This window comes from Macrobrachium nipponense, chromosome 24 (genome assembly GCF_015104395.2).
Source record: "Macrobrachium nipponense isolate FS-2020 chromosome 24, ASM1510439v2, whole genome shotgun sequence".
Classification (NCBI taxonomy): domain Eukaryota; kingdom Metazoa; phylum Arthropoda; class Malacostraca; order Decapoda; family Palaemonidae; genus Macrobrachium; species Macrobrachium nipponense.
This window is the reverse complement of record NC_061091.1, coordinates 52,766,772-52,794,199: the sequence shown is the minus strand read 5'-3', so window position 1 is coordinate 52,794,199 and position 27,428 is coordinate 52,766,772. Positions and strand designations below refer to the sequence as shown.

Here is a 27,428-nt window from a genome sequence, read left to right as displayed (position 1 = left end):
GCTGTACATGTTTACGCAACGAGTATAACGTTAAAATCATAATCTTATCATTCTCTTATGCAGTTTTTGAACTTATGTAACTAGAAGATGGGATAAGGTTAGGCTATTGTAATTTGGTCTCTCATAAAATCGGATTATTGTAAGACGAACTATCGTAACTTGAACACTACATCTACCTGTACAGCTGTATAAAACCTTATTATATCTTTACGTACTCTAGAACCCAAATAATTAAAGCTCGGCTTTTTTCACTTTACAGTACTATTTATAATACTATAATGTACTGTACAGTACTACTGTACAGTAAATTCTATTGTACTATACTACATAAATATAATTTTACTTTTATTGCGCCATTGCAGGATTACGGCGCCGTTTGACTGGTCTAAAATTTCGAAAGGTGTGTGGCGGCCGTAAGGTTTAAAATCGCTTAGTATCGAAAATCACTTAGCGTTGGCAGCCAGGAATGGAACCCGACGCTAAACAAGGGCCGCCTGTATATCTGTTCAAGCAAAAAACCATGTTAGCCACAAAACACTGGTTTGTCACCAACCCTCACTGCCCTTGCTGGAGAAAGGAGTTGCAGCTATGAGAAACAGATTTGTATGTTGTATTGACACAAAAAGTGCTGTAACAGTATGGCTGTAATGCTAACCTCCAGCAACCCAGTTCCAGTGTATGATTAGTCTATTCTTCAAAACACCCTAAGGATTGAAGAAAGGAGAAAAGGGAAAGATAAAGAGACCAGTCATCTCACTCATTCTCTACTCCACACAGTATCTTAGGCAAGATACAAACTTTTCTGCCAGGGGCACTGGATGAGTTACACGTGTTGATCAACCACCCTTGGACCTAAGGAAAAAGTGTCAAAAGACTTGTGGGCAACATCCTTCAGGTAGAAGAAAGTGCAAGTGGTTAATGCAGTTACAAACCAGCATTCAAAATTCTATGAACAAGTATGTTCTTAAATGCCAGGGGGAAACCTATTCCCCTGATGTCATGTGCTTCTGCATGCACAGAAATGGTGAAAACTTAACGATGAAGAGTAGGTTTGCCTAATCATTTCACGTAGTTAAAGGAAAGGGTATTCTAGGAAACCTCTTTCTTGGCCTGGCCTGTGTTAAAGTCTACGACACCTAGGTTCTAGGTGACGAGTCTTTTCGATGATAACGCAGTGCTCTGATGGGGCAAAACAGAAACTCTTGGAGATTGCTGGTAAACGCCACACTGTAAGAATGAAAAATTAGGTAATTCTGTCATCATGAACATAGCGATTCTGGGTCTTTTAACCATGAATTCCGGGACAAATCATTTGAAAGCCACTGACCCCAACCCCTTGTGAGTTTACGTCATAATCTTGACCATGGAGCTCTCCAACTCTTCCAAGGAAGGCAAGGTCAGAAGGAAAACTGTTTCCAAAGTCAGTTTCCTCTAAGACGATTGACGCATGGGCTGAACTGAAGCTCGAGTGAGACTACTCGGTACCAGTAAGGTCCCATGTAAGTGGTCTAAGTTCCCTAGGTGAATGAGACTGCTCAAAGCTATTGAATCACAAAGCAAATGCCCACGGTGAAGAGATGTCCACATTTTTCAGATGAAGAACTAATCATAAGGAAGCCATGTAGTCCTTGCAATTTTAAAAAGAAAGAATTTCCCTTTCTGAAAAAGATCCAGAAGATTTTTATCTACTGAACGGAAACTCTTGAGTGGAGAGAAATCCCTATGGTAACACCAATCAAAGCCGCCAACTCATCTTATATACGGCTGACAGAGATCCTCTGAAGTAGCCTTACATCTGAGGCGCTGCTCTGCAAGAAAGACCTCTTGCTCGAAAGAGATATTGGACAGACTCCAGACATGGAGACAAAGATCATAATCTCTCCAAAGGAGCTTGGCAGAGAAGGTTGTGGTAAGGTGGACTCTCTCTCGGCACTGCTAAGAGACAAGAAAAAGACCCTGAAACAACTCTGTTTGGGGCCACAAGGAGCTACTAGGGTCATCCTAAGACCTTGGAAGCCAACACTGTTCAGGACATGACGGAACAGGTAGAACAGAAGAAATGCATAACCTCCCATGTTGTTCCCAGTATGCAGAAGAGTGTCCTCCACCCCAGCAAACAGATCTGGGACCATGAACAGTGTAGCGAAGAGGTCTAACATGGGTCTTCTCCAAGAAGACAGAGAAGACAATAGGATAACCCAAAGGGGATGTCTGTTAATATTCTATGCAGATACGTTCAAAATATCGTACTGTCAACTTGTGCACTGTCAAAAGAATTGCACTGCAGACAGAAGAGATGTCCTTGCGCTGCCAAAGGAATGTACATCTTCAACAGAGGAGACATCCTATGAGGAGATTCTCTATGATGACAAAAGTTCAGTATGCTACTCATCAGAGATGTCCTATGATGATACGACGCACTGAAATGTCATAACAAAGTTTCAATATATCCCCCACAATATTTCAAATTATGAAATTGCTGACTAAGGACCAAGCTGGAGCTGGCCCCTCTCTCCCTGAAGGGCCAATATTCCCTGAGAGAGATGGGGGCAGCATTATACAGTAATACTTCAATCTAACATGATTCAAGTTGTGCGAATTTTTCATTGGAACCTAACTATCATACATGAGCACTTCACAGGCACGTAAACGTAACAACATCAAATCCTAGAGAAACCCTGCGAAAGTGTTTAATTTTCTAATGTAATTTTTAAGTTTTCAAGCTGTTGTGTCAATTAAATACATATAAAATAATAAAAATAATAATTCTCTCTCTGTTACTAAGATGAGAGAATTTTTATGGTACATGTTATGTAAAGGCAGTCCCTGGGTTACGACAGGTTCAGGTTACGTTGTTTCAGACTTAAGGCACTTGCCTCATGGCACTGTTAACCACAATTTTTCAGCACCCTAAGTGGATTGACAGCGTTCTGACCTACTTTTCGGCACTGTAACTCGGACTTACATTGCTTACGGCAATGTAACAGCGCTATTCATTCCCATTATAATTATGATGATTCGGATTAAGACGATTTTCGGCTTACATCCACCTGCCGGGAATGAAAACCCCGTTGTAATCTGGGGATTGTCTATACTATTTATTAAAATTTTAAAATCTTAATAATAATAATATTACTGAATAATAATATTACTGTAATTAAAAAATTCATATGTGATAGTATTTTAAAGAAATAACCTTTCCAATTCACTTAAGAACAACTCTTCTCTATCTCTCACTTATTGAGATGAGAGAATTTTTATAGTACATGTATGTATTTATTAATAATAATAATTACAAAATAAGTTCGAAGCCCAGAGCTGTCAAATATGTCAAGCAATGTGACTGTGAATGGAGGGGAATGTTGCAGATTAGCGGGGTGTGTGTGTGTGTGTGTGTGTGTGTGTGTGTGTGTGTGTGTGTGTGTGTGTGTGTGTGTGCGCTCTGTACTAAGCTAACTGACATTACAGTAACTTTAAATTAGTTTTAAAATTAGCTTAATGCACACAAACACAACTCTTTTTCTCTCTCCATGTCTCTCTCTCTCATTCGTAGTTAGTGGTAGATGAATTTTAATTGAGCTATTTTTAACTCAACCGTCTAAAACTGTGAATGCACTTTTCTAAAACATAGACATAACTAAGAGTTGTATTAGTCCACATAAAAAGCACTGCTTGTTCATGAAATACCAAATTTGTAACTAATTTGTATTTTTCATAACTAACAAACCTGAGGTCTTAACATTAGGATTTACTAGCGCCAAGCTGGAAACCGGTAGAATTAAAATTACACTTGTGAGATCCAGGGACTAATGGCATCTATACCAGGTCACGGGGCATGTATACCCAGAATGCCCACGGCTACCTGTGACCCACCAGTTATATTTCTAACCCAGTTTAGACTGCTAGAGGGGTGGTTCGAGGTGGGCCTTTAACTGTTAAGACCTCAGGTTTGTTAGTTATGAAAAATACAAATTAGTTACAAATTTGGTATTTGTTCATACACGAAACAAACCTTCGGTCTTAACATTAGGATAGACTTACTATTGGAGGGAGGTAAGTCTCTACAACTGACTGGGAGTTTGCCACCTTATCCATTTCCGAATATATAGGGAAATTCTAAGAGAATGGACAATGAACCTAGGTACCAAAGATATAAGCGGATCTATTGGTTTTCTCCCAATGGGTGTAGATACCATTCTACTGTTTACTCTTGTCCCTTGCAACTGAATTCCACCTTCACCCCTCTTTTCCCTATCCAGAGGGGTGTGTTGCTACTGAAAAGTATATCATCACCTAAGATAGCCTCACAGTATGGCTGACCACGTCACCTGCATCTAGTCCGTTCCAGCACATGACGGTATTCTCCTTCATATTGCCCGTAGTTAAAGGAGTAGGAAGAAAGTAGTAAAGAAAAAAGACCAGTCATCCCATTCATTCTACTTTCATACCTTCATCTTAGACTAGACGCAAACTGACCCGCCAGGGGCACTGGATGAACTATATCTGTTGTTGGGCCGCCACCACTGGACCCAAGGAAAAGGTGTCCAAGGATCTATGGGCAACATCTTTTCAAAAAAATAAAATGAGGTGAAAGTTGTTTGGCGTTTCCACACACCAACTTTCAGAATTCTATCCACAGACATGTTCTTCTTAAATGCCAGGGAAGCACTCACGCCCCTGATGTCATGAGCTCTAGCTCCCACCTGGTTATCTGACCCTCTGTCTTCTGCCGTATAAGCATCTCTGATCGTCTCCCTTAGCCAAAACGATATTGTATTCCTGGACACTTCCTTCTTGTTCCGTCCTGTACTTACGAACAACCTCCGGCACCCCGGCCTGAGGTGCCTTGTTCTCTTTAAGTACTCCCTTAGTGCCCTGACGGGGCACAGGAGCATTTCAGCTTTGTCGTTGTCTACAAAGTCTGCCAAGGAAGGTATGGTAAAGGAGTCGAATCTGCCGTCTACTATTGTTGGATTTTGGGTCTTGGCCACGAATTCTGGGACAAACTCAAATACCATTGATCTCCAACCTCTCGAGTGCTTTATGAGATATGAGAGGCCATGTAGCTCCCCCACCCTTTTGGTTGAAGCCAGGGCCAATAAGAAGACTCTTCAGGGTCAGGCTCCTATCCGTGGACTGCCTTAGTGGTACGTAGGGGGGTTTTGTCAGACTACTCAGTACCTTGGTCAGATCCCAATCTGGGACTTTTAGCTCCTTTGGTGGGCATGACTGTTCAAAGCTCCTCATCAGCATGGCCTCAACATTCCCATGAAGACGGTATGTCCACTCCTTTCATTCGTAAGACTGAGGCTAGAGCCGCCCTGTACCCCTTTACTGCAGATACAGACATATGTTTTTCTGTTCTGAGATATATCAGAAAGTCTGCTAACATGCTGAATAGTGGTACCGAGTGGAGACAAGTTCCCTCTACGACACCAATCACAGTAAGCTGACCACTTTCCTTGGTATACTGTCCGCAGATGATTTTTTATATTACCTGCCATCTGAGTTTGCTGCTTTCTGCGAAAAACCCTCGTGCTCGGAGGAGATACTTGACAGTCTCCACCCGTGAAGCGATAGGGACTTCACCGACTGGTGGTACCTCTCCACGTGCGGCTGACACAGAAGGTTGCTCCATGGAGGTAACTCTCTTGGCACATCTACTAGGAGTTCCAGTAGGTCTGGAAACCACTCTGCTTTCGGCCATAACGGGGCTACCAGGGTCATCTTGAGGTTCTGAGACCGCATTACCCTGTTCAGAACCTGACGGATTAGACAAAATGGAGGAAATGCGTACACGTCCAGATTGTCCCAGGGGTGTTGTAGCGCATCTTCTGCTACTGCCTCTGCGTCTGGGACTACTGAACAATACACTTCCAACTTTTTGTTGTACCTGGTTGCGAATAGGTCTATGATCGGTCCTTCCCACAACATGAGCATCCTGTCCACTACCTGTTGGTGCAGGGACCACTCCGTTCCCAGAATCTGATCCCTGCGGCTCAACTTGTCGGCCACTATGTTTCTTTTTCCCGGAATATACCTGGCCTTGATGTCTACCAGGTTCTCTATAGCCCACTGGTGAAGTTGAACTGTCATCACATGTAACTGCCGAGAAACTAGGCCTCCTTGCTTGTTTATATAAGCTACTACTGTGGTGTTGTCTGACATCAATACCACTGAGTGTCCCTTTACTCTCTCCCTGAATTCCTGTGAGAGCCACGAAAGCTGCTTTCAACTCCAGCACGTTTATATGGAGTTCTCTGTCCTTGCAACTCCATTTTGCTGACACCATCAACTCCTCCATATGGGCCGGCTCCCCAGCCTTCTAGTGGACGCCATCCGAGAACAGCAAGAGGTCTGGGGAGGATTGTTGAAGGGGGACACCCACTGTCAGATTGTCGTCGTTCACCCACCACAGCAAGTCTTTCCTCACTTCTGCCAACAAGGGAATTTGCTCGTACGGGTGATCTACTGTTGGTGACCAAAACTCCTTCATCCTCCATTGTAGGGACCGAAGGTGTAGCCTTCCTTGTGGTACTAGCTTCTCCAGGGAGGTTAGGATTCCCAGCACCACCTGCCACTGTCTTGCTGGCTGTGTCTGTTTTCCCAGAAAGGCATTCACCACTTGTTTGCATTTCTCTACTCTTTGGTCTGTCGTGAATACTTTGGCTTGTGTTGTGTCTATCACCATTCCCAGATATTCCAAACGTTGACTTGGATCCAACTGCGACTTCTCCTGAATCACCACAATACCTAGGCTGTGACAAAGCTGCAGGAGGGCCGCCCTGTCCCTGAGTAATTTCTCCCTGGACTTTGCTATCACCAGCCAATCGTCCAGATATCTTATTAGCCTGATCCCTGAGCATGCGCCCACGCCGACACGAGGGTGAACACTCTTGTAAAAACTTGAGGAGACGTTGTCAATCCGAAGCACAGGACCTTGAATTCTAAAGCTTTCCCTGCAAGACTGAAGCGGAGAAATTTCCTTGAAGACTGATGGACTGGTATCTGAAAGTATGCGTCCTTTAGATCGACTGTCAGCATAAAGTCTCCGATTCTGACTGCTTGTAGAACCGTTTTCGGAGTTTCCATCTTGAAACTGGTTTTTCCTTATAAACAGATTCAGCGTTGACAGGTCTATTACTGTCCTCCACTCCCCGTTGGCTTTGGGTACCAGGAAAATCCTGCTGTAGAAGCCTTTTGCCGCACTGCATACTTGTTGCACAGCTCCTTTTTTTTCCATCATCTTCTTCACTTCGTCCTGCGAGAATAGTGGCCTTCTGAGATTTGTGGGCATAAGTGACGTGGGGTAATGGTTGATCTGTCAGGGGCGGGGTTACCTCGAACAGGATCAAATACCCGATCCTGAGAACATCCACCACCCACTGCTCTGCCCCTAGTTCCTGCCACACCTTCCAGTGATTTGTCAGGCAACCCCCCACTGGTGTGGCCGAGTGATGGGAGGCGCCCATCCTATCTTCTTGAGCCTCTCCCTCTTCCTCTGTTGTTTCTATTGTGAAAGGGCCGATGAGTTATCCTCTTTGGGGAAGAGGCACTTGTGACTCTATTAGGGATACTATGTCTCACTGTCTTCTTCCGAGACATCTGCTGTTGTCTTCCCTCCAAAGGAGTAGTTTGACTGTTAGACGTTTTCCTAACTGCCTGTTGCACCAACCTATCGTTAGTGTCCATCCTTCTTCTATCTATCGCCTCTTCCAGTATGACCTCTGGCAACAGCAGTTGCGATTCCAAGATATCCCCATTCCTCATTGTTAACAGGGAATCCAAATCCACATTGCGGAGTCTAGCCAACGCTGCATCTCTCCTCATTAGCAGGATATTTGCCCAAACATTGGCACTTACGTTTGTCAGGTACGCAATCGCCTTGGAACCTGACTGTAGTAATCTAATGAACAATGGTTCATCCACTACTTTTCTTGTTGCTTCCGAGGATGCAATTTTCGCCACTGCTGTTGACCAAAGGTCTAACCAAGAAGCAGCCTGAAAGACAGAAGAAGCTGTTGCTTCTAACGTAGCAGCCTCTTGGTACGTCATCGAAGGGCACTCCATTTTAACCTGATCCAAGGTTAATCCAGGCCTTAACCTTACAACATTAGGGTTCATTTGTCTAGACAGCAAAGGGACCTTCGGTGTCGTATAATATTTCCTTTGCTTTATCATTGGAGGGGGAATAAATTTAAATGATCTATTAGATCTTAAGGAATTATCCCTCCCTGCAATCTTTGCGTTTACGTGTTGCAAGACCGATTCTGCATGACTCGAACAAGGCAATTCATACGACACCTTGGTATCCCTCTTTAGTCCAAATGCCATGTCAATTCCAGGAGGAAGCATACTGGCCGGTGTTTCTGTCTTCTCCGAAAGGTCATTGAATTGACGAATCAAATCAATCACCTCTGCATACGAGGCCAGAAACTCTTGGTTTTCTCCTTCCTCTGGCTCTAGTGTACCATTCTCCGTCACAAGGGATGTTGTCTCGCCTCTATCTTCTGACAGACGGCCCGGAATTCCACGGCCGCCTGCCCCTACGGCCGCGGTCTCTTTGATCTTTGCTGGCCGCTGTTGGCTCGATCCCGGATAGTCAGCAGGGGAACGAGAACGTCTCACTCTTTTCTCTGCTCGCGGATCTAGAGCGAGAATCTCGTCTAGATCTCCAAGATGAAGGCTCCCTTAAGACAGATATAAGTTCGTCTCTATTAGTATTGGCATCGTTTTCGAGCGTCGGTGAGCCCGGCCTCGACCTTCTATCCAGACGGACACTGCCTTCCACGAACGTATCCGCCGAGGTTGCCAACTCTCTATTTTTCGTACTTTTAATAGGAGCCTTATCGTCCTTCGTACGTATTTTGAACGGCCTTACGGGCGAAACTGGGACCTGCATTCCATCCTCTGCTGCACCTTTCGCTGCCAACGTCGATTTTACCAGAGGTATCGCAGTTTTTGCGATCTGAACTGGCAACTCCGCCTCGGCCGCTAGCCTGCCGGCCGTCACCTCTCTCGCTTGTTCGGATTCTTGCGAACGGCTTCGTCTGCCAACCTTGTGCTTAATAGCCACTGACTTCCCGACCTTCCTGCTGACTTGGAAATGACAGTCTTGGTCCGAAGATGAGGAAGAATTGATTCTTCTCCTCTTAGCCCGAGGATCTGCCAGGAACTCCCGAATCCTCCTCCAACGCTTGACTGGTGCTCGCCGTGACGTTATCGGACTTAGCGATGACGCCGAACTAGAGGAAGAAGACGAAGAAGGCGAATCACACTTTTTCTTTTTGTCTCTCTTATTCATTCTCTTCTCTATATCCTGTAATTTCTGCATTACAGTTTGCATTGACGGGTCAGAAGGCGTATTAGCGTCTGGGTGCAGCGAAAAAGGCCGAGAATCGGTCTGTGACGTCATCACGCCTGCCATATCGGAGTGTGACGTATGTTATGACATCATCCCTCTCGTAGGGAGAGACTGAGAGGTTTCTGCTGGCAACCGCTCGTTTGCTGCCAAACTACCTCCCACATTCTGCATCGCTGTAAACACTGAGTGGGATGGTTAAGCCGCGGCATTAATTCCCATAAATTGCAAGCCCGGGGGATGAGGAACATTCAGCGCTGCCGGACCCTGCTGGAACCGTGACGTCATATAATGCGCAAGCAGACCATCCAAGGTTGGTACGCCTGGTAGGCCTAGCGCTGACCACGTACCATCTAACCTATGCGCCTGAGAAGCAGGAGCCTGGAACAAAGATGGCGGATCTCCCCCTCTACTTGCTGGGAACAAAGGAGAGTGCATATTATTCATAAGATTACCCAAGGCCCCTCCTGACGTTTCCGATACAGAACCGCTAGGAGAAACCGAAGGGGTATGAGACAAATCAAAAGCAGGTGGAGAAACATATGGAGCAGCCTGGTTTATTGCCGATACAAAAAAAGCCGGTAAGGTTTGGTCATCCAAAGATGGCGTCACCACCTTCCTTTTGTATTGGCTTTTCCCATAGAACTTCTTCCACTGTTCCACCAACCAACCACGACAAACAGAACACGGATTAGTAACCGTACATACGTTTTCCCTGCACCTACTACACGTTGGATGAGGATCCGTCGACACCGAAGTTAGGAACCTAGAACATGGAAAGCCACCGACTCCTGGGCATTTCCTTTGTCTCCTCTTCGAAACGGTAGACGATCCCGATGTTGAGGCAAAATTCTCCATCATACCACGTATACACTCTTAACACACACTGATCACACTTGGAGAAAGAAAAGGAATGAAAAATAAAAAATGAAATGGATAAAGAACGGGCAAACTGAAAAAACCGGCTTTAAATCAGATAGACAGTAACACGTCTTTATCTTAAAGGCGGTAGGAAAATAACTGGTGGGTCACAGGTAGCCGTGGGCATTCTGGGTATACATGCCCCGTGACCTGGTATAGATGCCATTAGTCCCTGGATCTCACAAGTGTAATTTTAATTCTCCCGGTTTCCAGCTTGGCGCTAGTAAATCCTAATGTTAAGACCGAAGGTTTGTTTCGTGTATGAACAAAAGGAATTTCAGAACAAAGAGAGAGACAGAATAAAGAATTTCTTGAAAGTGGTTGAGAAGACTTCTAAAAATAGATCAGTTGGTTGGAAGGGAGAAAGAAGAGAGAAATACATTGTATGTATGTAATTTTCACACACCTATATTTTTACCAATCATTTATTTCTTTTTTTTTTTAAGGGTAACGTATTAAGCTAACTTTTAAATGAAATTACAGTAACTTTAATTTCATTTAAAAGTTAGCTTAATACTTAGGGAGCTGATTAGGCTTATATTTGGTGTTCAAACTCTAGAAGTAAGCAATTATAGAGAACATGCCCAATTTGCACAAAAATTCCCCTTGCACAAAGGGGTATGGAACCTAACCTTGCATAATTTGGGGTATTACTGTACATAAAACAGCTGATGACGAGGTAATAGGATTGATCGATTGATTGCGAGTTGTCTGGCGTCACAACTACCAGGGTCTGGAAGCACATCTACTGCAAGTTGCATTTTCCTAGAGGAAGTGTGAATGTTTGCTCTCTAAGGCAGTTGAAGATAGACTGATACGTCACTAGGTTCAACCAAGGTCTCTGACTCGCTTCCACCTTAACTATGTATCAGATGCTAGATGCTACAGATTCCTAGCATTTACAATCTTTTATCGTTTTTAACCAGTTTCCAGCTGGTGCCAGAAGATTTATCCTATTGTTAAGACCGAAGGTTTGTTCCGCGGAAAAAACTGAAGAACAAAGACAAGTTTTGAAACACAAGTAAATATGATAATACTAACTAACTATAAGTATATATAAATTGTTCATGATACATATTAAGGTCACAATACTAAGCACAACGTCTGACCTCATTCAAGATAATTTTAGGCATTAAGAACCATAAGGAGAGTAAAATATTAATGGCTAGATCTTGTCACTTCAACAATACAGCACGTACCTTTAGGGCATTGATAACAGTTTCTTGATGTTTCTTGACTGCTTCATGAGAAAATTCTGAGGTAGCCAAGAGGCACATGGTCTCCAGGGCTAAATACCTCAAATTGGTTTCTCTATGGGATAAGAACTGACCCAGCTGATTACAACCACGAACTAATAGGTTAGGTTCACTGAAACAAGGATGTCAAACTTTAGGAAACCTAACAGTGAATAAATACACAGTGCACCACATGAAGTTTTTCATAAAATAAAAAGTTTTTCATAAAATATCTCTCAATAATGCATATTAACATAACAGGTATTGCAAATTCAAAATTTACCTGTCAGAATGGATGATTATACTAATTGCTTCAAACAATACAGCATTTTTGGCATTGGAGTGTTGAACCTGTAGAAGAAAAAATAAAAAATAAATAAAGCTTGATAAAAATGAAGGTCAAAAAAGCTATTTAGATATAAAAGATCTGTTTGCTGTGCCAAGGGATTATTTCCTCTTAATTATCAATTTAATTTAATTAACATGACATTTTACAATATAAAATTTCATATATATTTACCACATAATTACATTGCTATTAGTCCTTAATAGTTGGGTCAGCTCTTTTGTTTGTGTAGGTAACCAGCCCCGCCCACTTCTGGGAAAAAGTAGGTACAAACCGGCTGAAGTACTCAATTTGTTCATGCTCTATGTCCATGTGAGGGGAGGAAGGGGGCTCTGATCATGTAATTACTTGGTAAGTATGCATAAAATCTTATTTTATTATGAAAATGTCCTATTTATATAAGTACTAACTTACCAAGTACTAAATTACATGCTGATTCCCACACTGAAAGGGGGTGGGAAACATGGACTAAAGAAAATACATATTCAAAATTACTTGTAATAGAAAGGAATTTTTAAATAGAAAGTTAGCCAGTAATAGTGAAATGCTTGTTTGTAACCTTAAAAGGTGAGAAAGCTACAGGAGGAGGATAATGCCTCTGGACATTGCCCATCTCAACCTGTTGTGGCACAGCAGTAAGGCCTCTAGCGTGGGGGGCTTTGCAACACCGAGGAGTGCTCCGATGGTTGCCCAACCATCAAAACAAATAAAGCCCTTGCCCTGGGCACACAATTAAAACTAACCAGATATGTTTTAGCTACACCTTCCATAAAAAGCAACACCCAACCAAATACAGAGCAAAAGACTGGCGGGTACTCCAGGTACACTGTACCCCCCAGGCCTTCTCACAACTCGATCACCTGAGCCAAGGCGAGGAGATAGAGAGAGAGAAGATATACTCCTACCCTTCCTCCTTAATACCATCCCAGCTACACAAATCAGTCCTAACAAACTACAGTCTTCATAACAGTTTCTACATCTTTTAAATAACGTGATGCAAACAAAGATTTAAATTTCCAAAATGAAGACTAAATAATCGTGGAAAGTGACATATTACATTTAAATGCTAATGAGGTAGCCACTACTCTCACCTCATTAGCTTTCACTTTAAACAAAGCAAAAAGTCCTTGAATGCCTCACACAGGGAGAACAAAAGTGTACTTCCTGATTCTTTATGTATGCTGTCACATTGTTGCAATGTATGACTGTCTTGTCGTACATTACTGTCACAAAACTTTGCAGTGGCAGGTGAACACCCTTTAATTCTTTGATATTGATGTGTAACATTTTCCCCTCTTGAGACCACTTCCCTGTCACTTCCCACTGTTGAAGACATGCTCCCTCCAAGATTTGAAGCATCGGAGAACAAGGAGAGGTCTGGGTTCAATGGGAGCAATGCCTTCCCCACTGCAAATATCCCTTCTGCGGGCCATCACCAAAGGTCTTGATTTCAGCTGTGATTGGGATTGAGAAGACAAAGGAGTCAGTGTCTTCCTGCATCAGTTAGCCTTTAGGAAGAATTGGAGAGGTCTTGAGTGATGTCTTCCTAAAGGAACAAATTTCTCTATGGACAAGATCGTACCCAGGAGAATTGTCCATTGATTTGCAGAGCAGGACTGGAGAGAGGAATTTCTGGACTAATTGAAGGCAAGACAGGTACTTTTCTGGGAAGGATAAGCCCAAAAAGCCCGAGCGTCAATCCTCACCCTTAAATAGATAATTGACAGGCTCAGTTCTTGGAGAAGTCGAAGAGTTTCCTGAAGGTCCTCCATGCAACAAGACTTAGTGTGGGAGCATAGGAGCCAGTCATTGAGGTAAAGGCATATGATTATCCCCAATAAATGAAGCCACTTCGCCAGAGGCGCCAGCACTCTGGCGAAGACTTGAGGGGCCAAATTAGGGAGCCCGAAATTGGAAAACCCTATCCTGTAAAACAAATCTTAGACACAGGCAGTCCCCAGTTATCAGCGGGCGTTCCGTTCTGATGGCTTAATGATAAATGAAAATCGCTGATAACAGGATTTTGGCGCCTCGGCGCCATAAAACCGAATTGCCGATAACTGAGGGCTGCCTTACTTTCTTGATGATGGGTGACCTGGAATGTAAGTATGCATCTTGCATATCTATCAACAACATCCAGTCCCCTTAGCAAATGGAGGACAGGACTGGGCTTGTCTCCATCTTGAATTTGAATGTCTACATGAAGTAATTCAGGGCACTGATGTCCAGGACAGGTCTCCAACACCCCGATGACTTTAGGACAACAGACACAGTTGGAGGAGACAGACTCCCACGGATGGAACTTCACCTGTGGCGTAATATAGGTACCTTAGAAAGGTGTTAAGGGGGGAAGCACTAAATGCCAGCTTACCAGCACTCCTCTTCTCTGACAACCGTCAATGGTAGACAGGGCCTTCCTAGATGAACAGGAGAGGACCATCCTCGGTAGACTAGCAACGCCTAAAGCCTGCCTCCTCATAACGGCTGAACCTCGTGAAGAGTGTGTTGCTAGGAAGAAAAATGACACACAACTAAATAAAAAGTACTTCAGCAGCAAAGTGTAGGCAGAATTGGTTGACCTTTAATGTTAACCTCGTCTTCCTCTGACAAAAATGGAGGAGGTAAAATAGGAGACTCCTGAGAAGCAGCAAGAGATTTCTTCAGACGATCCAAAATGCTGTCAAGTTCTTGACTGATTGGGTCCAAAGAAGTATCCTAGACAGCTGAAGAACTTAATACAGCCTAGTCCAACTATAAAAGCAGTAAAGTATGCTTTGAACTAAGCATCATATGCTTCCTAGGAGTTACAGACTGGCCAGGTGTAAGCGGTACCGACAGAATCTCAGACATAGGAGAAAATCCAGGTAAAGGTTGCGCTGTCACTGCATGATGCACATCACTGGAATGAAAGTGCTCTCTGGCGCCATGATTTGGTACGTGCTTTGTTTGGGGGGTTTGATACAGGGCCTGGTCACGTGCTGGCCGCCAAATAGTGTGTTTCCAAGTGTACGAAAACCGAGGAAACTTACGATAATTGAGACAAGATTTTGTAGGAAAAAAGTCTATGACAACTGAAATGTACAAAAAGAGTGGCGTATGAAAACGAGGTTAAACTGTACATGCGTACAATATTATTGGATACAATGAAGTAAAGCATAACTTTTTAAAAGATCCATGGAAAAGATGCATATTCGCTAAGTCTGTATTCTATGAGGGACTCATGGCGTTTAAGCAGCCAATAACCAAACAACGGTGCTGTAAACTCCAGCTACGAATATATATTCAAAACTGAAAAGCTGATAACCAGGGGCTGCCTGTATTGCGAGTCATATTTAGCAGTCCTCATCCTTTGCTGTAATACTGTGAACTAGAGTCCAACAGATTAAGTCAAAATCAGTGTCAAATCCAAAATAAGCTAAATGAAATTAGCACTACCAAATCAAAAAAGGTACTTCACACCGAGCTGGCGAAAGGCATGACACAGGTGAAAACCAAACCAAAGCTGCCCAACAACTGATTTTCAGTTGCAGAGTGGCAGGAATGAATTGGAATCTTAAGCCAGTTTGTACCTATTCTTTCCCGGAAGTGAGTGGCGATAGTTTCCTACAACAAATAAAAGCATGCTACTGTGAATTTTTAAACTAAGCTGCAGCAATTATCAGGGACTAGTAGCAATGTAATTACTTTGATAAGTTACTTATATAAAATTAAAATTTTATATTCCTCCACAGATAAAAGATATATTGCAGCACAGAAATACATGTACAATTGAATGTTATCATATGAAACCTAAAAATCAGACCTTTTTAGATTTGGGTGGTTCCTGAGCCTTATTCAAAATTGTATCTAGACATTCATTCAGACGACCTCTGACACCTGGATCCTCTGGAGGTGGGTAATGCTGAAGAAGACGCAGGAGTTTGACCGACAGCCAAGGAGCAGGAACAAAGTAGTAAGTGTAGTCTTGAAGATCTGTGTAACTAGCAGTTACTATCTGCAATCATAAAATGATTATACATGATACTCTATGTCAAAAAGCTCTGAAAATTATATCCATATGTACAATGATTCATTTCAGTGAAGGACTACTATTTAGAAAGGAGACTTAAATAATAAAAGACTACCTAAAAGAAAAAACTTATTTTAATAAATAACATCTTATAGCTTACTCTAGACAAACGAGAGACTGCTAATGATACACAGCCTTTGTATTCATCTGGGTTCTTTTTAACTAGAGCCTCAATGAGTGAGCATGCAGCTGTCACGACACCCATATGCTGATCATTCAACAGATGAATAATCCGTGATGTCCATTCACCACCAGGAATAATTTCTTGTGTGGTTCGGAACAGACGAAGGAGACACAAGGCAGCTGACTGCTTTACTACATCTATAGTTTCACTGAAATAGGATAGGAAGAGAATTTGAATTATCTTTATTACAGTAAGAAAAACATATTTGCTTTCTTGACAAGAAAAACGCAAAGACCACGATGACAGCAAAGCACAGTAAAATTTGATGAGTTAACAGCATACAAGAAGTGAGACTTACCCTGATACAAGCAATTTGGGGATATCGTTGCCAAAGGCATCAGCCATTTCCTTGGAGCCAATGTTGGCAATGCACTGAAGAGCAAGGTTAACATGGACAGGATTACGTGAGCCCAGGTCATTCTTGATACTTTGCACTATAAGTTTGATGAGGTCACTGTTTGTATTTACTAACACAGAAATGAACAAGTAGCCCTGAAATGAAAAAGAACTATAAATAAGCAATATGACTTAAATATGTACTATGTTTTTTAAATAGTAAATAGAAACCCATTCATTATAATTAGCTCCATTCCAAATGAAATGGACCCAGCCACACCAACTTCAAAGTTGCAAGAACCTGTAAGTATCAAAACAAATGCCAAGCTCACATACCATTGTCCCCCAACTCATGGTTCTCATTCATTTGTGCCAACCTCCATCTTCAAGTGTGAGGGAGAGGGAGGAGATAGTGATTAATAGGTTTGTATAAAAACCTCTTTTTGTAAAAACAATGCTTGTTCAACAAAGACCATTCACAATAGTATTTACATAATTACCATGAATCCCAATTAAAGCATGATGATAACATATCCTCTGAATAAATATAAGACCCAGAAACAAATCCAATTCTTGAAGATAATGCACAGAAGCCCAATGAAGACCTCAAAATTGGATGCAACAGAAAACAACCCCAGATTATTACACATGCCAAACATCTACAGTATCAAGGTGGATGTTTCAGGAAAAACACCAACATGTATCTTAAGGGACATGAGATGGAGGAGGAAGATGAACAATTAGAATCCCTTAACCTGTAGTGCATGACTTAGGTCCGATTTCAGTGACTGAAGAAAGCGATGGATGAAAGTAATAAAGGCAGAGATACAATCTGCTGGCAGCAAAACTTGAAAGCCATTGGCCATTAGGACTGAAAAAATCTTCAGAAGAACAGGTCAAAGCAGTAGAATCCTTTCAAAGAAAATTCTCAGCCAAGAGCTATGTAACAAACGCAAGTCCTCCCCCATAACAACCAACAGCTGGGACAAGACACCCATTGGAAAAACTATGCGGCCCACTGAAGCACTTTGAAGGGGCGAGGACAACAGGAACATAAGTCTTTAGGGAAAGAAAAAATAGGAAAAATGTGTCTGACATTAGCCTAAAATGACAAATTTTTAACCAATTTGTACTTATCATAGCTAACAAACCTGAGGTCTTAACAATAGGATTGGATAATATTCTTGCATCAGCTGGAAACCTGCTAAAAACAATAAAAGATTGTAAAGCAAGGAATCTGTGGCATCTGGCAACTCATGCACATATGAGGTGGAAGCTGGTCACCGACTAGGCATAGAACCCCATGACACGCCCGTCTTTCCCCCAACCCATGAGAAGAGAGAGGGACGGCTACAGGTGGGCAGTAAACGTTAAGACCTCAAGTTTTTTTAGCTAGGAAAAATACAATTTGATTAAAAATTTGTCATTTGTTCATATACGGAACAAACCTTTGGTTTTAACAATAGGATGACTTATGCTTGTAAGGAGGTACAAGAACCCTAAACCAGCTGGGAGTTTAACGTTACAACCTGATCACCCTTCCTAGAAGAACGAGTTCTAAAGAAGGGGGTCCAAGCCCGTGAGAGAATAGACAATTGGATGTCTAAACACTCAGTCGTCTGGGATGAAAACCAATGATATACGAGCAGATTCATTGCACTCCACTCCATCTGCCTTTTACTTAATTTGTTTCCTCTGGTCTTTTCACACCTGACTGTCCAACTTTAACTTCCACTTGTTCCTATTTTCAGTTACAGATCTAATGGTCTCAAAATGTGATTCAACACTCTTATTTCAGAAGTAAGAATTACTGCATTCGTAATGCAACCTGCCTGAGAATGTACCAGAAATCTCATTAGAGCCACAAACTTTTTTGCATAATGCATGGGAAAAAGAGGTACTGACTTACATAAAATATTTTAAGCACTAATTAAAAAAAATATTTAATGTACTATTTAAAATAAAATAAACTCAAGTTTATGATCTTGCAAATCAACTATCAAAACAAATTACATTTCTTAGGAAACATTCATATAGAGTCCGGTCCCAAAATAGTATGCGTGTTTGAATTGTGCGATTCCCCTTTTATGTGGTGGCTAGTTCTCAAAAATAGATTTTCTGTATCTGCGAAACCGGTCAAAGTCCGAGTCACACGCCACGAACGTATCAAATCTAGTCTTTTCAAGTATTTTCGGTGGGGGGGAGGGGGTTGGTATCTGAGAGAAGGGGTGAGGGGAATTTGAGAGAAAGATTTCCTGCTCAGCCATTTGTGACATCATAGCGTAGTGAGTATGAATGTTCAGTATCATCATTGCCATACGTATTACTCAGATCTGCAACTGCTCAGCCATTAGCTAAGACAGAAGGCTCATCCTCATGCATTTGTGACATCATAGCGCTGTGTGTATGAATGATCGGTATCATCATCATCATCACCATACGTATTATTATTCAGATCTGCGAAGTGTACGTATTCTGATCACCCGCATCACGTATGAATCTGCCTAGAAGTCAGAGAGGAAGACCTATTTTCTCAAAACTAAACAGCCTGTCCTTAAGTTAAAGATGAAGGAAAGAGCAACTTCCATTTTGGCAGCAGTTAACAACTTGAAATCCGCCATTGCTGAACATGAAGTAAGAATTTTTTTGTCTAGCTTAACTTTTGACTAACTTTTGGCATTTGATCATTTATTTTTTTCTATTGTTGAAATAGATTTTGATGAAAATGATTAGTAAAAGTAATTAACAGAGAAGCAGATGTGATTGAGAGAGAGAGAGAGAGAGGAGAGAGAGAGAGACGAGAGAGAGAGAGAGAGGAGGAGAGAGTGAGAGGAGGAGAGAGAGAGAGAGAGAGAGAGAGGGAGGTAGGTTCGATCTAAACTTTTCAAGAAACTGTCATTTTATGTTGAATTTTGAATTTTTATCATTTCTTTTTAAAAAATTGTAATTTCATATCAAATTTTGAATTTTCATAAATTCTTTTTTATCATAGAATAAATAAACTTAGATGAAAACAATTACACAGTCCCTGAAACCTCAAATGGTTCACATAGCCTTCCTTCAGCAGAAGAACTCTTAGCGGAGGATCAGAAAGAGGAGTTTGAAGTTTTAGCAGGGGATAGGTAAGAGGAATTCCATCCAAATGGTTTTTTAAAGGAAATGACTGTATCATGCAGTGTTTACAAGTGAGAGTTTTTACCATCCTGGGTGTAACTTTAAACTTTTTCAAGTTATTAAAATCTTTTTAATGTTTTATATATCCATAAGAACAATTTCATATTAGAAAAATTTACAGTATCGTACATAAAAAGTACTGAAAATGGGCAGTATAAAAAAGTTTGACAGGGTAAGTTGCCATTTGCCTGGACCATAATGGAATTATTCCCATAAGGTATGTGTATCAAAATCTGCAATTTTCCAGTTCTGCGAGGCCGTGGATCGACCAAATTCCCGCATAATTAGGGACCGTACTGTACGTAGTTATATTAAAGACAAGGGCTTTGTAGTTCTGCACTAACTAAAGGGCTTTGTAGTTCTGCACTAACTAAAAATTGCAGCACTAAATTATCAACAGCCTAAATCATTCTAGTTGGAGTATGTAAAAACATAGTAGAATACAGTTGAGAGTGCCACATCAAGCTTGGGATACATTCAAACTATGAACACTTTAAAATGTATTAGAAGCAGTGAAGAGCGGTAAGGGTGAGTGTGGTGCTTTTCAATTCACCTTAATATAAGTCAACAAAATTAATATAACTTACTATTTGCTTTTCTGTATATTTGTTTGAAGAAAGGAGATTCACAGCCTCCATATGACCAAAATCAATATCATGGCCAAGCAGAAAGATGAACAAGAGTTTGCAAACATATTTCTTTTTTTGGTAACCATCCAACGTCTTATCACCTTTGAACTTTGAACGAATATTTGCCAGTTCCTTATTGATGCGCTTCACTTCGGCCTCCTTGCTTTTACCTAAAAAATAAAGGAACCCAATAAATTTTCTCATGAAATCTTAGGATCACACCATCAATGCATACTTAGAATGACTGGTATCACTTTAAATTTTGACATCTGTAATCAACTTACACAATCATCTAGTATACAATTAATGGAAGGAAAAATATATAATGTTACTGGACAAAAAAAAAAAAAAAAAAAAAAAAAAAAAAAAAAAAAAAAAAAAAGTCAATAAAATAAAATAAGACAAAACTTAAAAAATAATAAAATGATGTTTTATATATACTTACCAAGTAATTTCATAGCTAACAATTTCTAAGTACTGGCAGCTAAAATTTTAATATCATGGTAGTGATTCTTTGGTTTTGGTGTAGATGACTCGCCCTACCCAGTTTTAGGGAAGAAAGGACACAAACTAGCAGAGAGCTCAATTTATTTGTGATCTAGATTCTAAAATTATCCTTTTTATTCAAGTAACTTACCAGGTAATTACATAGCTGATTCCCACATTGAAAGGTGAGATTCATGGATCTAATCTATCCCAAACCATTAGGAGTAATGGATTGAAAGTAGAAAGTTGCTAGCATTGATACAATGCCTGTTGTTTCCTTACCAATTAAAAGAGCTGTTACCGGAGAACACTGCCTCTGGTGACGCTTCTCTTAACTTGCAGAGGTGTGGATATAAACCAAGGGTCACCTGCTATATAAGCAAGATCCTTAGAGCAAAAGATCCATCCAAGTGCTATTTAGGCATGGATGTTCCCCCTGCCCTGGGCACATTACCATTATAAAATCACTAGAAACAACAGTCACCTACATAAAAAAACCATCAAAAACACCATAACCCAAACATAAGACTGGAGGGTATCCAGGACAAAGTACAGTGTTCCCTTTGTATTCGCGGGGGGATGAGTACCAGATCCCCCAGCGAATAGCTAAAATCTGTGAATAATTGATCCAACTCAACTGACGAAACATAACTTTAGCAACTGAAAACAGACTAGTAAGAAAACTCAATAAGTCCTGAAAAGTTCCCTTGAGCGGAGGCAGATGGACCCAGAGAGGTGGCTTACCCAGTGGTGTAATATGAGTGTCTTCTCTTTAATAAGCAGGAAGGACAGAAACAGGAGGCGGCCTTCCCCAGCAAGCTCATCCAGTCGTTGGCTGAACACTCATGAAGGGAGAGGAATCTGTCTTCTGTTCACAGGCAGGACTCTACCCTCTTTAGGACTGGAAAAGCCAGGGAATAAGTTATGACTTCTGATAACTGATCAGCAGTCCTAAGTTGCAAGCTAAAAGAAGTGTCTTGCGAAGGCCGTCCGTGTAGCTTTCTTTTGTCCGGTCATCCAAATGATGAGCAATGTTGACCCCACCAGATGGAGCCAACCTACTAGCAGAGCAAGCACTCAGGTAAATATTTGAGGGGCTGTTGTCAGGCTTAAGCAAAGAGCTCAGAATTGGTGCACTTGGTCCAGAATTACAAATCCGAGGTACTTCGATCTTGGATGTATGGGGACAAGGAAGTACACATCTTACATGTCTATGGAGACCATCCAGTCCCCTTGATGAATGGATGCAAGAATAGAAAGATTCATCTTCATCCTGAATTTTGTCTTCAAAACGAAGACATTTACGGCGCTGAAATCTTATACTGGTCTCCATCCTCTTGAAAACTTCAGGACCATGAATAAACAGCTGTAAAAACCTTCCGACTCCAGAACCATAACTCTTTTCTAGTGCCTCCTTTTGCAGAAGGGAAGAAACTTCTGCAAGATCTAAACATTTCTCAAATCCTAGAGAATATGCCATCAATGCAATGGGTTTCTTGACTACGGGCAAATATTTTTCAAAGGGAATAGAGTAACCTCTATTACAAATTGCTCTGCTCCTCTTCTGCTCCACTCCTCCCAGAAATGTAGGAGTCTGGCTCATGCTGCTGCACAGGGAACTCCTTCATTTTTTGGGGGAAGGTTTGGATATCGACTTCTTGATAGCCTTGGAAGGGAATCGGACATTTGCTCTCAGTCTAGATTGCAACCTTGGCCTGCCCACTTGAAAGGGCAACCATTGAACATGGGAAGAAGATTTGGCCATGAAAGTTGAAACCTCCCTAGAACGTTTCAAAGATTGTGCCAGTAAGTCCTGAGTTGACTTCTTTTGCAACTCAGAAGCGATACCACTTACCACTGCTTGTGAAAAAAGGAAATCATGAACTAAAGGGGAGAACAAATGCGTGGACTTCTGCACTGAAGTTACACCTTTATAGGTAAAAGAACACCAAAGTTCATGTTTCTTAAGTATGCATCCCCATAGCAAAGGTGGATGCCCATTCCAGGGAACCATCCCTAACTGCTCTGTCAATACATGAAAGAACAGCAAACAAATCCAAAAAAATATTAGCAGTCACAGAAGGGTGATCTTGGATCTTCTTGGCCAGGGCCTATTGCCCAATCCAAAAAGCTAATCACTTCAAACACTTGTGAAGAGACTCCTCAGGAAATGATCCAACTTGCCCGACGAAAACATAACTTTAGCAACCGCGAAAACAGACTAGCAAGAAGACCCATTAAGTCCTGAAAAGTCCCCTTGGGCGGAAGTAGATGCACCCAGAGAGGTGGCTTCTCCAGTGGGGTAATACGAGTGCCTTCTCTTAATAAGCACAAAGGACAGAAACAGGAGGCAGCCTTCCCTTGCTCCTTTTGTCCACTAACCAGCAGTCTATTTCACTCAGGGCCTTCCATCTTGGGCAGTTTAACTGTATCCGAGGATAAACTGCTAATCTGGAAGGGAGAAGACAGGGTTGCTGGGTTGAAGAACAATGGGAAGCTCTTCAAAAAGAAAAGTTAGAGAAGCATAGGCAGTTGGAGGGAAACCCTCTTCCAGATCCCGTTCAATATCATAGGATGGCGTTTAATGGTACCGATCCCGGATCGAGAATAAGGGAGCAGAGAAGAAGAAGCCTCTTCGTCCTCAACATATCGAAGAGAAGAATGAAAGGGCGTCCCTAAAGTCTACACAACTCTCAACTTACTTCTAAAGAAAGATTCCACTCGGAAGTGAATAGTTGCTGCCGTCGATCGAGACGATTCGTACGGACTTTTGCAATCCTGTAACGAACCAGTAGAGGATCGTTACATTCTACGCCTGTTGTTATAATAGGCTCTATCTCGTAAACTCGAACAAGGACCGAGAGAAGATACTTCTTAAGATATGAGAGAGCTGTGGAATATCAGAGTTGATCTGGACCACTGGTTCCCAAAAACTCGTTTCGAGGACTGGAGGGACTACCGAATCGCTTTTACTTCTTTCAGATTAAGATCCAGGACATCTGAAACCCTATCCAGATGTCCGGCACCTTCTTTCTATCACCTCAGGTGATAGACGCACTGAGAGATGTTCAGAATCATTCCTAGATCTTGAATAATATTTCAGTTTCCCGGTAGGAAAAAACTGTGGTCTGAATTGCAGTCTATTCGGGGAAACAAACTTCTTCAGGAAGGAAATGGTCCCCAGCAAGCTCATCCATTCCCTCCCCGAGGATGCTTACTTCCCTAATAAGGCTGCGCTTTGCCTAAGCAGGAGAGCATATAAAAGTGCAATGTTGCGGTAGACTCGTAGTTCCATACCGTGCGGTAACGAGCACCGAAAGGATTAAGAGATAACTCTGTTGAACATAGTAAGGCAAAACGAATGCAACGTTTATTCATTCACGTAAGAAATTCCCTCAATCTTAGGCTAAAGTCCGTGATTGTAGGACAGAGATACAGTTAGTCAGTCAATCCCGCAGGAGAGAGAGACGTAACCTACAGCGCATGACAGCGCACGATCTGTTACTGGCTCGGTTGGACTGGAGGACAGACACAGCGTGACAGCAGCAGCCAGCAGCTTACGAACGTCGTCTTCTAACTTTATGTCTGGGTTTGCCAGCTACCCTATTCTACGAAGAAAAAATAGGTCCGTTATTTTTTGAGCAGAGAACTCTCAAGCTGGTATATTTAAGCGAAACAGAAAACGCTAAATATATAGATGCGTTTGTGTCGTCAGAACACTACCATACAACGGTAAAAGATAAATCGGAAACTCCTGGAAGGCTGCAGGGAGTAACGATTAAATGTCCTTAAAATAGACAATAGACCTCTCGGTTGCCATCCGAAGAGGTAACTACAGCAAGCGTATATGACTTGAACCAACAGAAGTAAATAACGCAAGGCAAAATATGGGGGGAAATTGATATCACAATAAAGTTTGTTCATACTTACCTGGCAGACATATATATAGCTGAATTCGGAAATACAGCTACATACATATCTGACAGGCAAGTTTCATGAACAAAACTTAAGAGAATCGAAGCAGTCAGCTCAAGATTCTTATGTTATTGGACATAAGCGTTCATTGACGTAGTCTACAAGTCTATTTCTTGTACGAGTCTGCGAATGAACGAATGAGAGCTCTTCCGAATCTTGTCAATAAGAGCTTATTCGCTTACGCAATATCAAGTTAATGAGATGTTTGTCAATGAGAAACTAACCCATTTACGGGACAAAGAGATTTTGTCAATGAGGGGATACCCACTTACTTGACAAAACGATAGTATATTGTCAATGGGGGAAAGTCACTGAATTGACAAAAACGTAATCCAGGAAGTCGAGCATTTAATTTTTTCCGATTCCCGTCTCAAACGAGGAAGGGGCAAGAATCCTGTTAAGAGACTGGGCTTACGGCAGGTAGAACGACGATGTTCAATTCGGCAGCGTAGTCCGACTAGAAACTAACAAAATCTATCATCTGAAAAACCCTTTCAGATGGGCTACAAAGCTTGCAAAATTATCCTGGGAAGAGGAAGAACTCTCCAACCAGCTTCCTCTCCCGTATCACAACTAATGCCTGCTAAAGCTTAAAATTTATTGGCAGTATGGCAAAGGAAGTCCTGTCTTGCGCTTCCTGAAGAGCGTCCTTTTGATGAGTGCCTTTGCAAGAATCCTACTGAACGTTACCGAGTCCTGACGTGCAGGACATCGAGCCTTTATAACCCGTAACTGCCTTATCGCAAAGTCTTGACTGCGGTAGTGGCAACTTAAATTTATTGGGCAGAATGGCAAAGCTGCGGTAGAGCAAACGAGATCTTCCCTTGAGCTTTCCTTAACTCCATCCACCTATGCGAAAAGCAATATTGACAGAGACCTCTTGAATCACGAAACCCGATGTCTTGCTGGGTTTCGAAGAAGAAGTTGTCTGTTCACTTTAAGCTTCTCCGAAGCACTGCCTACTTCACATTCTTTGCAGGTGAGGTAGAAGGTATCACCGTAGGTAGAGGTAAAAATTCTTTAGGCCCAAATCTGAAACAAGAGCTTGAAGAGTTCAACAGAAACGTTCAGCCAGGCGACACACCTGGCGTGCGCTGGTGCACGCTCGGCGTCCACTGGCGCGCGGCTCGGCGTCCACTGGGCGCGCGCGCTCGGCGTCACTTGGCGCGCGCGTTGGCGTGCACCCGCAGCGCGCCTGGCTAGGGCGTCCGCTCTCAAAAGCTTCCTGCTACTATGACTTCTTTTACGTATTTCTCGGTGGAAAGACGGACACGGAGTTCAGGCGACGTTCGCCTTCTTACTTCTCACTGAAACTCATAACGAGAGAGAGAGAGAGAGAGGACGTGAAGCGTCCTCTTCTATAAAGCTTCTATTTAGAGGGCGCGAGTCCTTCCGAAAGCTCCAACCCCTGCACGGGGAGGACGCTTCGGCGGACGAGAAGCAATCTTTCAGGATTCGTGCACGCACACGCACTTTGGCAGTCTGGGGATTTTCATCAGAAACTGCCGAAGGCACGCCAGACTGGTGGGGGTTCCTTGTAACCCTCCTTAGGCTTTCGACATGCTCCCTCCCCGGGTCCTGGGAGTCAAGCAGAGGTCCCGGCCTAGAGGCGAAACGAGGCCGATCTGACGCACCCTCCACTACACAAGGGTATCACTGCACTTCTGCACTTCACTTTTACTCTCTAAAGCAAGCACTTTCGATTCTAAGTTACGAATCAAAAGAGTATCAGAGAAAGGGCAATTCCTCTACAGACACTGCTTAGGGCCCGAAGGCAACAATGCAGGGTTAGGAGTAACAATTACAGAAGTAGCACTTCACAGCAATGAAGGAGAGCGAGCACCTCTCGTAGACATATTCATAGCCCGTAGGCCATACTACAGGGTTAGGCAAAATAAAGTCTACAGGAAGGTTAGCAGGTTCGCTACCCTGACTTTTGTTACTGATTAATTGCGTACATACGAATCATACGTCTTCCTTACGGAATTAGACATGTTTACTGATTAATGCGTACATACGAATCATACGTCTTCCTTACGGAATAGAACGAAAGTAATCACGCATCCGTACATGACAAACCCTTACATGACAAATCTCAACAAAGAAGCAAGACCCATACCCCTCGTACATACCAAGTGCGGATCTACCGAAGCTTTCGGTAGCCACACCCTATCTTTGCAGACAACCCCGTCTGAAACTAGCCTAACTAGATTCTGATATTTTATGCAAAAATGAATCAAATTCAAATCAATTTAAGATAGCGTATGCCTAGCCACAAATCCAAGTAAATAAATCAAAAGACAATTAGGATACTTAGCGGCAATGATGTTTCCCCAAAATCCTAAGACGGAGGTACTGAAACAGGTGTTTTTCAGCGGCGACAGAAAATTATGAATAGAAAATGGAATGGTTCCTGATACCCGCCTCCCAGCGGCGGGAATGGGTACTAACCACCTGGACCCGAAGTTCCACTGCGTGTGTCGGAAGTTTTTAAAATTCTGTCGGACTTCAGAAAATACAGCTATATATATATCTGACAGGTAAGTTTCATGAACAAAATGATATTGTTATAATACAATAAAGTTTCATACATACTTACCTGGCAGATATATACTTAGCTAGACTCCGTCGTCCGACGAAATTCAAATTTCGCGCGCCACTCGCTACCGGTAGGTCAGGTGATCTATGTGCCTGCCCTGGGCGGCAGGACTA

At 42.3% G+C, this 27,428-nt stretch overlaps 1 protein-coding gene across 4 annotated transcripts in view; it reads right to left on the bottom strand.

The window, feature by feature from the left end:
• LOC135205629 (AP-2 complex subunit alpha-like) overlaps positions 1-27,428 on the bottom strand; it is a 205,260-nt gene that overhangs the window by 81,809 nt on the left and 96,023 nt on the right. For all 4 annotated transcript variants that reach the window (XM_064236426.1, XM_064236424.1, XM_064236427.1 and 1 more), the window contains exons 3-8: positions 20,214-20,425; positions 16,415-16,608; positions 16,033-16,264; positions 15,666-15,857; positions 11,801-11,868; positions 11,482-11,650 (exon numbers count right to left, since the gene is read on the bottom strand). In XM_064236426.1, the coding sequence (XP_064092496.1) occupies positions 11,482-11,650; positions 11,801-11,868; positions 15,666-15,857; positions 16,033-16,264; positions 16,415-16,608; positions 20,214-20,425 (1,067 nt within the window). The remainder of the gene's footprint in view (positions 1-11,481; positions 11,651-11,800; positions 11,869-15,665; positions 15,858-16,032; positions 16,265-16,414; positions 16,609-20,213; positions 20,426-27,428) is intronic.